This window comes from Pristiophorus japonicus, chromosome 2 (assembly GCF_044704955.1).
Source record: "Pristiophorus japonicus isolate sPriJap1 chromosome 2, sPriJap1.hap1, whole genome shotgun sequence".
Lineage (NCBI taxonomy): Eukaryota > Metazoa > Chordata > Chondrichthyes > Pristiophoridae > Pristiophorus > Pristiophorus japonicus.
This window is the reverse complement of record NC_091978.1, coordinates 184,748,726-184,760,924: the sequence shown is the minus strand read 5'-3', so window position 1 is coordinate 184,760,924 and position 12,199 is coordinate 184,748,726. Positions and strand designations below refer to the sequence as shown.

General features: G+C 45.4%; 1 protein-coding gene across 1 annotated transcript; it reads left to right on the top strand.

Annotated features, from left to right (window-relative positions):
• The first annotated feature begins 10,520 nt into the window (after window positions 1–10,520).
• LOC139229303 (processed variable antigen-like) lies at window positions 10,521–11,249 on the top strand. Its single transcript, XM_070860988.1, has one exon. The coding sequence runs from the start codon at window positions 10,521–10,523 to the stop codon at window positions 11,247–11,249; it is 729 nt and encodes a 242-aa protein (XP_070717089.1).
• Window positions 11,250–12,199: the final 950 nt, after the last annotated feature.

The window sequence follows — 12,199 nt, the reverse complement described above, 5'->3', positions numbered from 1 at the left end:
TTCTTTCCATCTAAAACAGTATGTAATCTGACTCACTGAACAACAGCATGGGAGATACACCAGTTGCAACTCAAAATCTGTTTTACTTTTTGCTAATCTTTTTAAACATGGAATGCAATGTCATAATTTGCATCAGCTAATAACACATTATCAAGAAGACAATGGGTTAAATTCTTGTCTTTCGCATCTTTGCAATAATGTGGCAGAGCACATTGCCGCCATTTTAGAATCTGCCCACCTTTTATTCCATTGATTACCATCCAGCCATTAAAGATGGAAATATGCCACTTGGCATGTGTCCCTGTTATGCCTGTCGGAACATAGGCTTCTGAGAATATGTAGACTCTGTTATGCATGTAAACATTACCAATGTGTAAGACTTGCCACCAGGAAGTGCATACGGGGGTTAGCATGCGTATACGGGGTTAAGAAAATGCACCAATAGCTATTAGGACTCTGGTTCGAAGCCATTCATTTCGCTGTTCTCAGAAAGCAAAGGTATTAACACCAATGCTTCTTCCCACATCCAAAGATGGGCATTAATGTTACCTGCGTATGTCTATGTGATCCGCCACAGACCAGTCACTGAGAGCTGTGCTGATGCTCTCAGTCGGCTACCATTGCTCACCGCCGGGGTGGAAATGGCGCAACCCGCAGACTTGCCTCTTGTAATGGATGCTTTTGAGAGTGAGGGGTCACGTGGCACGGCTCGCCAGATCAAGACGTGGACTAGCCAGGACCCTGTGCTTTCACTCGTAAAAAGCTGTGTCCTCAATGGGAGCTGGTCGGTGGTTTCCGGGGAAATGCAAGACGAAATTAAGCTGTTCCACCAACGCAAGGATGAAATGTCCATCCTTTTGGACTGTCTTCTATGGGGGAATCATGTAGTTTTGCCAAAAAAAGGTATGGAAACATTTATACGCGACCTTCACAGTACCTACCCAGGCATAGTCATGATGAAGGCTATAGCCAGGTCGCACATTTGGTGGCCCGGCATTGACTTGGAATTGGAGTCATGCGTACACCAATGTAAGTAACACTTGCTCACAGTTGAGCAATGCATCAAGGGAGTTCCCACTGAGTCTGTGGTCATGGCCCTCCAAACCCTCCAGGGTCCACGTAGATTTTGCTGGCCCCTTTCTAGGAAAGATGTTCCTAGTAGCAGTTGACGCTTACTCTAAATGGATTGAATGTATAATAATGCCATCATGTACGTCCACTGCCACCATTGAAAGCCTCCGGGCCATGTTCACCACCCATGGTTTGCCCGACATCCTTGTTAATGACAATGGACCATGTTTCACCAGCTCGGAATTCAACGAGTTCATGACCCACAGTGGCACCAAGCATGTCAGGTCTGCACCGTTTAAGCCCGCATCCAATGGTCAAGCGGAACAGGCAGTCCAAACCATCAAGCAGAGCTTGAAACACGTGACAGACGGTTTCCTGCAGACACGTTTATCTCGGATTCTGTTCAGCTACCGCACGCGACCCCACTCGCTTACCGGGTTTCTCCTATGTTGGAATCAGGCAAAGGAAATGTTGAAACTGCCCTTTATTTGCGGGTCAAACCCTTGTTGTCTTCAAGGTCCATAGGGTGTGTCATTAGCTGTAGACACAGAAACAAGAATAGAAAAAGCTTGTGCTAAGGCAAAAAATCAGATCAGGGAGGCCTATGGCCTGGACACAGAACTTGCTATGCCTATGATTGGTTAGATTTCTTTGATAGTGAGGGTTTTTGGGGTATACCCTCGGGTTTTTTGGGTCATTCTCAGTGTAGAAGGGCCATGGAAGAGGTGTACAAGCGTATGTGTATATTCTTGCACACCCCATGATACTTTTAAAGTTTTTTTTATAGCTTTCCCTATCCTTGACAGCAGCAATCTTGCTTCAAACCTAGAATTAGCACCATCTGGAATTAGAATAAATCTCTCCACTCCGATAGTCACATCCAAGATTGATGTTCACTGAGACACCGACTGTCACACATGCCATTATGTTCAAGATGTCTTTTTGGCATCCGTCATTACTAGAATTTTGTGAAACCTGCTAAGGTGTGGAATTATATTTTCCAGCTCGGAAATGTCATTTTGAGATGAAACTGGAACAAGAGAAATTTTCAGTGAGACAGACCATCATACTTTCTCTACCATACTCTGGCTTAATTATTTTCCAATAGCAGTCATTAATAATTCTTGCAACAACACTATTATTTACTTCTAAAAAGTCAATTGACTTTTGCATTAAATGAAAAGTAACAACTGCAGGACAACTATAAGAGGGTCAAACAAGGTTAATGGGAAATGAACTGGATTAACACGATGGCAGTCCCAGGCCTAGAAATTTATTGCCGCCATGATTAGACGTCAAATATGGTGAGATGTGCACACGTACTCATTCGGCGCCAGAAGTGCGTCGTGCACCGTATTGAATGGGGCTGTTCCATAGGTGTCCAGGAAGTATGTTAAATGCTGATTAAAATATTTAAATAATGGTCCTATGCTTGTTGTAGGGTAGCTTTGTGATATCGGTTTGCCCAGCACCTGAATCACCACGTGATAAATTCGCACAACAACTTGTGGTGCTTACAGGAAGCAAAGACCCTGCAGTAGCAGTATTTAAAGGGCTCATCTGCATCACTGCATGCAGGTTAGTTGTTAGTTTATTCTTTTAGGCTGCGAGTTAATTTGTGGGTATTTGTTGGCCTGTTTTCTGACTTACAAAATGAATTCTGAATTGTAGGAAGAATTTTGGCCTGTTGCTCCACTGCTTTTACTTGGCTTCAAAACAGTTTTACTGCAGTCATGTGGTAGGGCTGCCTCTGAGGCTGGCAGATGAGGAGGAGAAGCAAAGAAAACAGGAGAAAGCAGAAGATCTCCTGGGAGAAGAGGGAGAAGGAGGAGAGTACTTTGCAGGAGGCCATACACACAGTGAGTCTTTGTTGAGCACTACTCCTACCTGAGGAGCAAAGTCTCAGGCACCTCCACTTCACAAAGTGGCTATCGCTGAGTTGTCATCTGGTGCAGCCACAACTTGAGCCTTTAACCAGAGCATGGTCAGCACTGCCTGTGGCTGTCAAGGTCACTGTGGCCATTAACTTTTATGCAACAGGCTTCAAGGCTGCAGCATATGACATCAGTGACAACTGCCAGTTTGCAGTCCACTGTTGTAGCAGGAAGGTCACCTCCAGAAGGGAAACCTACATCACTTTCCCACTGGACAGAGTAAAACAAGCAGGATAACAGAGCACTAGACTTCTCCTGCATTGTAGGTTTCCCCAGGGTACAAAGTGCCATAGAACCCACCCACATTGCCTAGCTTGCTCAATATCACCATCTTCGCATCTTTCTGAATAGAAAAGGATTCCACTCACTCAACATTCAACTTCCTTGCAATCACAGGCAGCACATCATGCAGGTCTGTGCCTGGTTTCCTGGCAGCATTGATGATTAATGCATTTTGCATCAGTCCTCTGTGTTACCTTTGTTCTAACTAGCCCATCAGATTATCAGCTGGCTACTGGGCGACAAGGGTTATCACCTTCAGATGTGGCTCATGACTTCTGTCAGGAACCTGGACACAATTGCACACATTTGTGGTCATCAACTGCATGCTCCATAACTTTGCCATAATGAGGGACCAGCCCTTGCCAGCACCTAGATAGTAAGCTTTGCAGAATAATGAGGCAAGCCAGGAGCAGCAGGAGGAGGAGCTGCATGAAGCAGAGAAAGAGAAGGAGCAGCATTGATCAGCAGTGCCCCGAACTCCCAGAGCTCCCAGATAGCAGCTCATCAAAGAATGCTTCATGAGAACCATCTCTCCTTTGCCCAATATACCAACAGTTTCACCATTCTTAATACTACCATCTGCATGGCCTACTTCAGTTCAGCCTTATGGGTCTTGCCCTCACTTCACTACAAAAATAAACACCAAGACAAAATCCAGATCAAAAAACAAATTTAGGAAACAATTCAATTCCATCTGAATCTAAGAGCTAACAGAAACAATTATGAATCACCCTGTGCAAGCCATTAGATCCTGTTTTCTGTGCTCATTTATCTATCCTACTGCTCCTATTAAGCATTTTCCCAGTGGATACAGCTTGGGAGGTGGAAGGCTGCTGATGTTCCATTGAGGACACTTCAGCTGTCCGTGGTGGGTGACTTGGAACAGCTCTGGGCCTTGTCATGGCTTCATCACAGTCATATTCATGGAACTAATGGCTCGGCCCATGTTGGACTGAATAGCTTCCATGCTCTCTGTGAAGATTTGACACACATTGGAGCTAGACTGCTCTACGCTCTCAGCCATTTTTCCCAAGCTCACACGTAGGCTGCTGAGTACACCAAGCAGTTCCCAATATATGCCCATCAGCCTTCTTTGGTGGCCTGGCCCCTCAAAGTCAGCAGCTGAGTACTCAGTGCTGATGTATCCCCCTGCCTTAGCTCCTGCACAGGTGCCCAATGATTCACCACATGAGGATCTGTCCTTTAACCTAGCCTCTAAAGTACGTGTGCTGCCAGTCTCTGAGCTGGTGCTTTCTAGGGTCAGATGTGTGATGGCCTCTTCTTCTTGAAGTGGTAGAGCTGTTGCCACATTTCCAGCACCTGAAATGAAAGAGAGGTACAAATGTTAGCTTTTATTGTGAAGGGAGACCTTGTGAAGCAAAATGAGTGACTGATGAAAGCAGCCACAGTTTGACATGCAGAATGTGAAAGATGATATAGAAGTAAGAAGGGAAAAGAGGATAATGTGTGAACAAACTCTGTGTGACGTCTCCTCCAGTTTTGCTACTAATTGCAGCCATAACTCTTCTTTAATTGGGATGGACAGCAAATTCTCTTCCATGGGGGAGATGTTGTGCAGATGGGCTGATCCACATCTGGTGACAGACTCTTGTTTCAAGTTGTGTGCAATTTTCTCCTACAAGAGAGAAGGGACTATGTTTGTGAGAAATGTGTGCGGTGTTCAAATAATATATCTTTCATGATTGAATAGTTGGTGTGCAATGTGTAAGATATGAGTTGTGGGGAAGTGAGTTGTGCAATGGTGGTGAGTTTGTGAGTAGGTAGAAAAGGAGTTAGAGTGAAATGTGGTGCAAAGAAGCAGGAGAGCGGAGTAGTGATTAGTGAGACTGGATATGGTGCTGGTGTCAGTAGAAAGCAAGAGAGCAGAATTTCTATCATGAGAGCATCTGGTGAGATCATTGAACTTTTTCCTGCATTGCAGCCATGTCCTGGGAGCTCAGCACCTTCCATTGACCTCATCGCTAACCTCTTTCCACTGGCAGCAAATGTGCTGCCTGAAGGATTTTATGCACCTGTGGGGAATAGAATCTTCCTCCTCCTATCCACCGCCTGGACTAGGGCCTCCAACGAACAGTGTGGATAAAGGGAAACCAGTGGATGTGGTGTATTTGGACTTCCAGAAAGGATTTCACAAGGTGCCACATAAAAGGTTACTGCACAAGATAAAAGTTCATGAGGTTGGGGGTAATATATTAGCATGGATAGAGGATTGACTAACTAACAGAGAACAGAGAGTCAGGATAAATGGTTCATTCTCTGGTTGGCAACCAATAACTAGTGGGGTGCCGCAGGGATCAGTGCTGGGACCCCAACTATTTATAATCAATATTAACAACTTGGAAGAAGGGACTGTGTGTAACGTAGCAAAGTTTGCTGATGATACAAAGATGGGAGGAAAAGCAATGTGTGACGAGGACACAAAAAATCTGCAAAAGGACATAGACAAGCTAAGTGAGTGGGCAAAAATTTGGCAGATGGAGTATGATGTTGGAAAGTGTGAGGTCATGCACTTCAGCAGAAAAAAAATCAAAGAGCAAGTTATTATTTAAATGGAGAAAGTTTGCAAAGTGCCGCAGTACAGCAGGACCTGGGGGTACTTGTGCATGAAACAAAAGGATAGTATGCAGGAATAGCAAGTGATCAGGAAGGCCAATGGTATCTTGCTTTATTGCAAAGGGGATGGAGTATAAAAGCAGGGAAGTCTTACTACAACAATATAAGGTATTGGTAAAGCCACACCTGGAATACTGCGTGCAGTTTTGGTTTCCATATTTACGAAAGGATATACTTGCTTTGGAGGCAGTTTAGAGAAGGTTCACTAGGTTGATTCTGGGAATGAGGGGTTGACTTATGAGGAAAGATTGAGTAGGTTGGGCCTCTACTCATTGGAATTCAGAAGAATGAGAGGTGATCTTATCGAAATGTAGAAGATTATGAGGAGGCTTGACACGGTAGATGCAGAGAGGATGTTTCCACTGAAGGGGGAGACTAGAACTTGAAGGCACGATCTTAGAATAAGGGGTCACCCATTTAAAACATAGATGAGGAGAAATGTCTTCTCTCAGAGGGTTGTAAATCTGTGGAATTCGCTGCCTCAGAGAGCTGTGGATGCTGGAATATTAAATAAATTTAAGACAGAAATAAAGAGTTTCTTAAACGATAAGGGAATAAGGGGTTATGGGGAGTGGGCAGGGAAGTAGAGCTGAGTCCATGATCAGGTCAGCCACGATCTTATTAAATGGTGGAGCAGGCTCGAGGTGGCCTAGTTCTTATGTCCTTATGTTCCTAGTTCTTATGTTCTTATATTCTTACTAACATCAGAGAATGAGTTCCACCCAACTTTTTGAATCTGGACAGTTGCTCTGCTGTCTGTAGCCAGAGCTCTCCTTCCATTTAAGAGGTGCTGGCTGCCTTAAAGTAGAATCAGGGATGTCTCATTTCCCCTGCCCACCACTGCCCCCCCCCCCACTCCTCCCGAAGGGCATGCACATCTGAATCATGTCACCTGAGATCCCCATATAAATTTAAGGTGCTGCATGGGACCACATGAACAGGCAAGACATTCTCCACCCCTTCATGCCCATTTTCAGACACATGATTAAATTTCTAGGCCCAATGGCAGGTGAAAAAAAATGATCCTGTACCTTTAACTTTCCCTTCCCAATAGGCAATAATCTTGCTGGCCTTTCAGGCCCACTTTATGTTGCAATCAAGTGCTGCATCCCAATTGCTTCATTTGATTGGAATTTTAATATCTGAATTCTCTGTGACAGCAAACATCAGGGATGGGAAATTAGGCATAAGATTGCACGCAGCACATGTTAGGAGCTCAGAGCAAGTAAGTTTGGGAATTATTGGTTTTTTCAGTCGTTGCTCGTTCAGGTCCCACTTCCAGTGGCGGATTTTATCGTTCTGTGTTCTCAAGAACCAGGTTATGAGACCTCTGCCTTTTCTGCAGCCCCTTCCAGCTATACTCTATTATTACAGACATATACCAGAATAAACATTGCAAATCTTTCATATTTGATGAGCAAACTATCCTTGATATGCTGGTTTAGTTTGGTTTGGTTAGAGCTGAATCAAGACAGCTCTTTTTCCCTCTCTTCTTTCACCATTCTTTTAGAACCTCTGCTAGATGTCTTTCTACTAATCATTGGGCAGCAAACTATTGCATTTTATATAAACATTTTGTCCTATTACTACAGTTGTAGACTGTCCCAACAGTTTAAAAATGATATTTGTACAAAAATGAGAAAATTGTAGATCATTTCATTTAAAAGTACAGTTAATCTTTTAATAAACATAATTTAACCTTGTTTATTATTCTGAATTCAGACTCATCTTTGAGCTATTACATATTAAACTAAAATAATGAATACATTGTGGCATTATTAGAAACTTTCAATCTGCCTCAGATATTCTTTAGATGCAATTATTCTGAGCATTTTATATTCAGAGGTTAGGCCATACTGCTCAAATGTTATTTATACAATAGTGTAAGAAAGGGGAATTCAATAGCACCACCTGCAATCTAAACTGGATAAATGTATCTTTTGTCTTCATAAGCTTCTCTAATTTTTCACTAGGCAGAATGAAAATTCCTTTTGTGAGACAAAATTACAAAATTAAATTGCTAAGCTGCTTTATTTTGCAGAAAACATGAATATACAGAGTAACAATTTCAAACAAACCTTGCTGATTTCACTTAAGTTTCACTGCTTTCCTCGAACAGTGAGAACAAAATAGTAACCTCTTTCATGGGCTGAGTTGTTTTATGGCAATGCCTTTTATGTTGACAACTTCTGATAATCCCGGGCCTCCTCCTTGCAGTCTCCTGTTTACAATTTGACTAACCACCCAGGTATCTCTTTCTACTTCTTTCTCTGCGTGCGCATCAAGTGGGAGATTTTTTTCTCCCTACTTACCAATAGACCTGTCATTGCAACTGGTTACCTTCATCCACCCAAACCGTGCCTCCCCGCGTTAGAGGAGGTGGACCAAGGGGTGTGGACTACCAGTGCTGAGAATTCTCATTCCCCTGGCCTCACCTGGTGAAAGTGTGGAGGCTGGTACACCCATTGAGATGTGGCATACCAGCCTTCTGTGGAAGCAGCTTAAGATAAGGTAGATTTTTAAATACAAATGTTATTAGCCTGCTTTGTAAGGAGGCCAAAATGATGACAGATTGTTTCTCTGTGAAGGGGGATGCAGATTGTTTCCAGCTTGTGTGGGTTGACAGGTGCCCAAAATAGTGGTGTGGACTCCTGCCAAGCCCATGCAAATTAGATGTCATCTTTCTGATCCTGTATCATCATATCATCATAGGCAGTCCCTCGGAGTCAAGGATGACTTGCTTCAACAATAGAAATGTGTTCTCAGGCGACTGAAGAGTCCAATGCAGGATCTACAGTCTCTTTCACAGGTGGGGCAGACGGTGGTTGAAGGAACGGGTGGGTGGAGTGCCTGGGTTGCCGCACGCTCCTTCCACTGTCGACGCTTGGCTTCAGACTGCTCTTGGCGAAGAGGCTCGAGGTGTTCAGCGCCTTCCCGGATGCTTTTTCTCCACATTGGGCGGTCTTGTGCCAGGGATTCCCAGGTGTCGGTGGGGATGTTACATTTTTTCAAGGAGGCTTTGAGGATGTCCTTGAAGCAATTCCTCTGCCCACCTGGGTTTCGTTTGCAGTGTCGGAGCTCCGGGTCAAGCGCTTGAGTCTTGTGTCAGGCATGCGGATGATGTGGCCCGTCCAGCGGAGCTAATCGAGCATGGTCAGTGCTTCGATGCTGTGGACCTGAGGGAGGACACTGACGTTGTTGCGCCTATCCTGCCAATCGATTTGCAGGATCTTGCGGAGGCAGCTTTAGTGGCACTTCTCCAGTGTTTTGAGTTGCCTGCTGTACATAGTCCATGTCTCTGAGCCATATAGGAGGGCGGGTATCACCACTGCTCTGTAAACCATGAGCTTGGTGCTGGGTGTAAGGGGATAAAATACAGTCACTAAATGGGAGAGAGACAGACAAATGGTCACTAAAAAGGATACTGAAGGTCGTAAATTGATCTGATACATGGTCCTGATTGTATGTAAAACTCGCTTATGTATGTAAAGCACGCTTATATACTTGCTTGAGTGGGTTTTTAGAAGGGGAAGCATAGCTTGATAGTTAATGAACCATCCGTTGTATTAACGTTAGTACAGACTCCTGGAAACTGTATTCAGTACAGAACAAGAACAGTAAAATGTTTGGGAACATACATTATAGCAGCATGGCAACAGGATGGTAGTTTTGACTAGAGTTCTTGGGAGAGGGATAAGGAGGCACCACCCTGGAAAACAAAGTTAATCAACACGACATAAGGAACTGAGGCAAAGTTGACACCACTGAATAACACATTCCGGGAGGGTCTCGTGTGATGGTAAATGGACAGGTGGGGTAGAGCCACTCGGAGCCAGTCTGATGAGGATCGATGAATCAATGTAACTTTGCTGATAGCAGTAGGCCAATCGGTGGTTTTGTAGGAGAGTCGCACACCTCAAAAAACTGTATAATTGTAATTATAAAACCTCTGATCGGGGAAGTGTTCATCGGAACCCTTCCTTAGCATGCTTAAATAAACCGGTTAAACCAAGGTTTAGTCTGAGTGATTCCATGATCGCTATACAGACAGGCGAGTATCGATTCTTTATATCAGGGACTCCACCTTGAGGAAGAGGAGTCTTCTTTTTACCCCAACACCTGGTTTGAGGTCTTGGTCTTCAAATACTCTCTTCCTCAGGCGACCGATGGCTGCACTGGCACACTGAAGGTGGTGTTGGACCTCGTTGTCGATGTCTGCCCTTGTTGACATTGTTGTCTGCTCCCAAGGTATGGAAAATGGTCCACATTGTCCAAGGCCTCGTCATAGATTTTCATAACCGGGGGGCAGTACTGTGTGGCAGGGGCAGGTTGGGAGAGGACGTTTGACTTACAGATGTTAATTGTAAGGGTCATGCTCTCGTACGCCTCGGTGAAGGTGTTGACGATGGCTTGGAGTTCAGCCTCCAAATGTTTGTGCAGACGCAGGCATCATCTGCCTACTGTCGTTCAATGATGGAGGCTGGGACAACCTTGGATTTGGCCTGGAAGTGGCAGAGATTGAACAGATTCGCGTTTGTCCTGTAATTTAGCTCCACTCCAGCGGGGAGCTTGCTGAGGGTGAGAAGGAACATTGCAGCAATGAAGATCGAGAAGAGCGTTGGTGCGATGATGCAGCCCTGCTTGACCCCGGTTCGAACGTGGGTCGGAGGACAGCGGGAGATCGGAGGTCGGAGGACCCCGGGAGATTGGAGGACAGCAGGAGTTCAGAGGACAGCGGGAGATTGGAGGACAGCGGGAGATCAGAGGACAGCGGGAGATCAGAGGACAGCGGGAGATCGGAGATCAAAGGACAGCGGGAATTCAGAGGACAGCGGGAGATCGGAGGACAGCAAGAGCCCAGAGGTTGGAGGGCAGCAGGACGGAGGACAGCGGGAGATCGGAGGACAGCTGGAGATCGGAGATCAAAGGACAGTGGGAGTTCAGAGGACAGCGGGAGAGCGAAGATCAAAGGACAGTGGGAGTTCAGAGGACAGCGGGAGAGCCAAGATCAAAGGACAGTGGGAGTTCAGAGGACAGCGGGAGATCGGAGGACAGCGGGAGATCAGAGGACAGCGGGAGATCGGAGATCAAAGGACAGTGGGAATTCAGAGGACAGCGGGAGATCGGAGGACAGTGGGAGTTTGGGGGACAGTGGGAGATTGGAGGACAGTGGAAGATCGGAGGTCGGAGGACAGCGAGAGTTCGGACGACAACGGGAGATCGGAGGACAGCGAGAGCCCAGAGGTTGGAGGGCAGCAGGAGGTCGGAGGACAGCGAGAGGTCGGAGGACAGCAGCAGGGTCATGGCCCAGGAGTGGTGCAGCGCTGACTAACAGCAGGGTTGTGACCCAGGAGCAGCGCAACATGGGCCAACAGCAAGTTCGTGAGACTGCCATTGCGTCCTATGAAACCCAAGGATTGAGGCCCTGCAGGAAGGAGGAAGGAGGACAGTAGGAGTATGCATGTGTGTATGAACTAGGCCCATACAGCAGAGCCTCGTCTCCAATCGTCTTGGACACCTTTGCCACTGGACCAAGACCTTGCTCTGTCAAGCCCATGTGGTAGCTGGTGCGCAACGGCCACCCCACGTTAAAAGAATTCACGCACAGGCATCTTCCACACTTTGGTGCCAAGTTTCGGCCTGAGTTGCTCCTGTTTTTTTGGAGCAACTGGTTTAGAATGGAGTATCTTAGAAATTTGAATTCTCGGCATTTAGTTTGCTCCAGTTCGAGTCAGTTAGAACAGTTTCACTTTGGAACAGAATTTTTTTTTCAAAAGGGGGCGTGTCCGGCCACTTACGCCTGTTTTCAAAGCTTAGGCAGTGAAAACTTACTCCAAACTAACTTAGAATGGAGTAAGTGAAGATTTTTGTACATTCGAAAAAACCTTGTCGACACTTTAGAAAATCAGGCGTGGGTTACAAATCAGGCGTAGGGAATGGGGTGGGGGGGGTAAAGGGAAGTTTACAAACATTAAACTCTTCAGTTTTACAAATAAAGAGCCATCATCAATAATAAATGATAAACACATCAATAAATCAACCAATAAATCAATCAAAAAAAATTAATAAAAAATAAAAACAATTAAAAAAATCAATAAATAAAACATTTTCTACTTACCGACTGCAACACCGGGCGTCCTCCAACAGCGTGCTGGGACGCTGTGTCTCTGTCAGTGTCTCTATCTCTCTGTCTGTCTGTGTGTGTGTCTCTCACTCTCTGTCTGTCAGTGTCTTTGTTTCTGACAGCAAGGGGAGGGGGAGAAAGGGGGCGGGGGGGG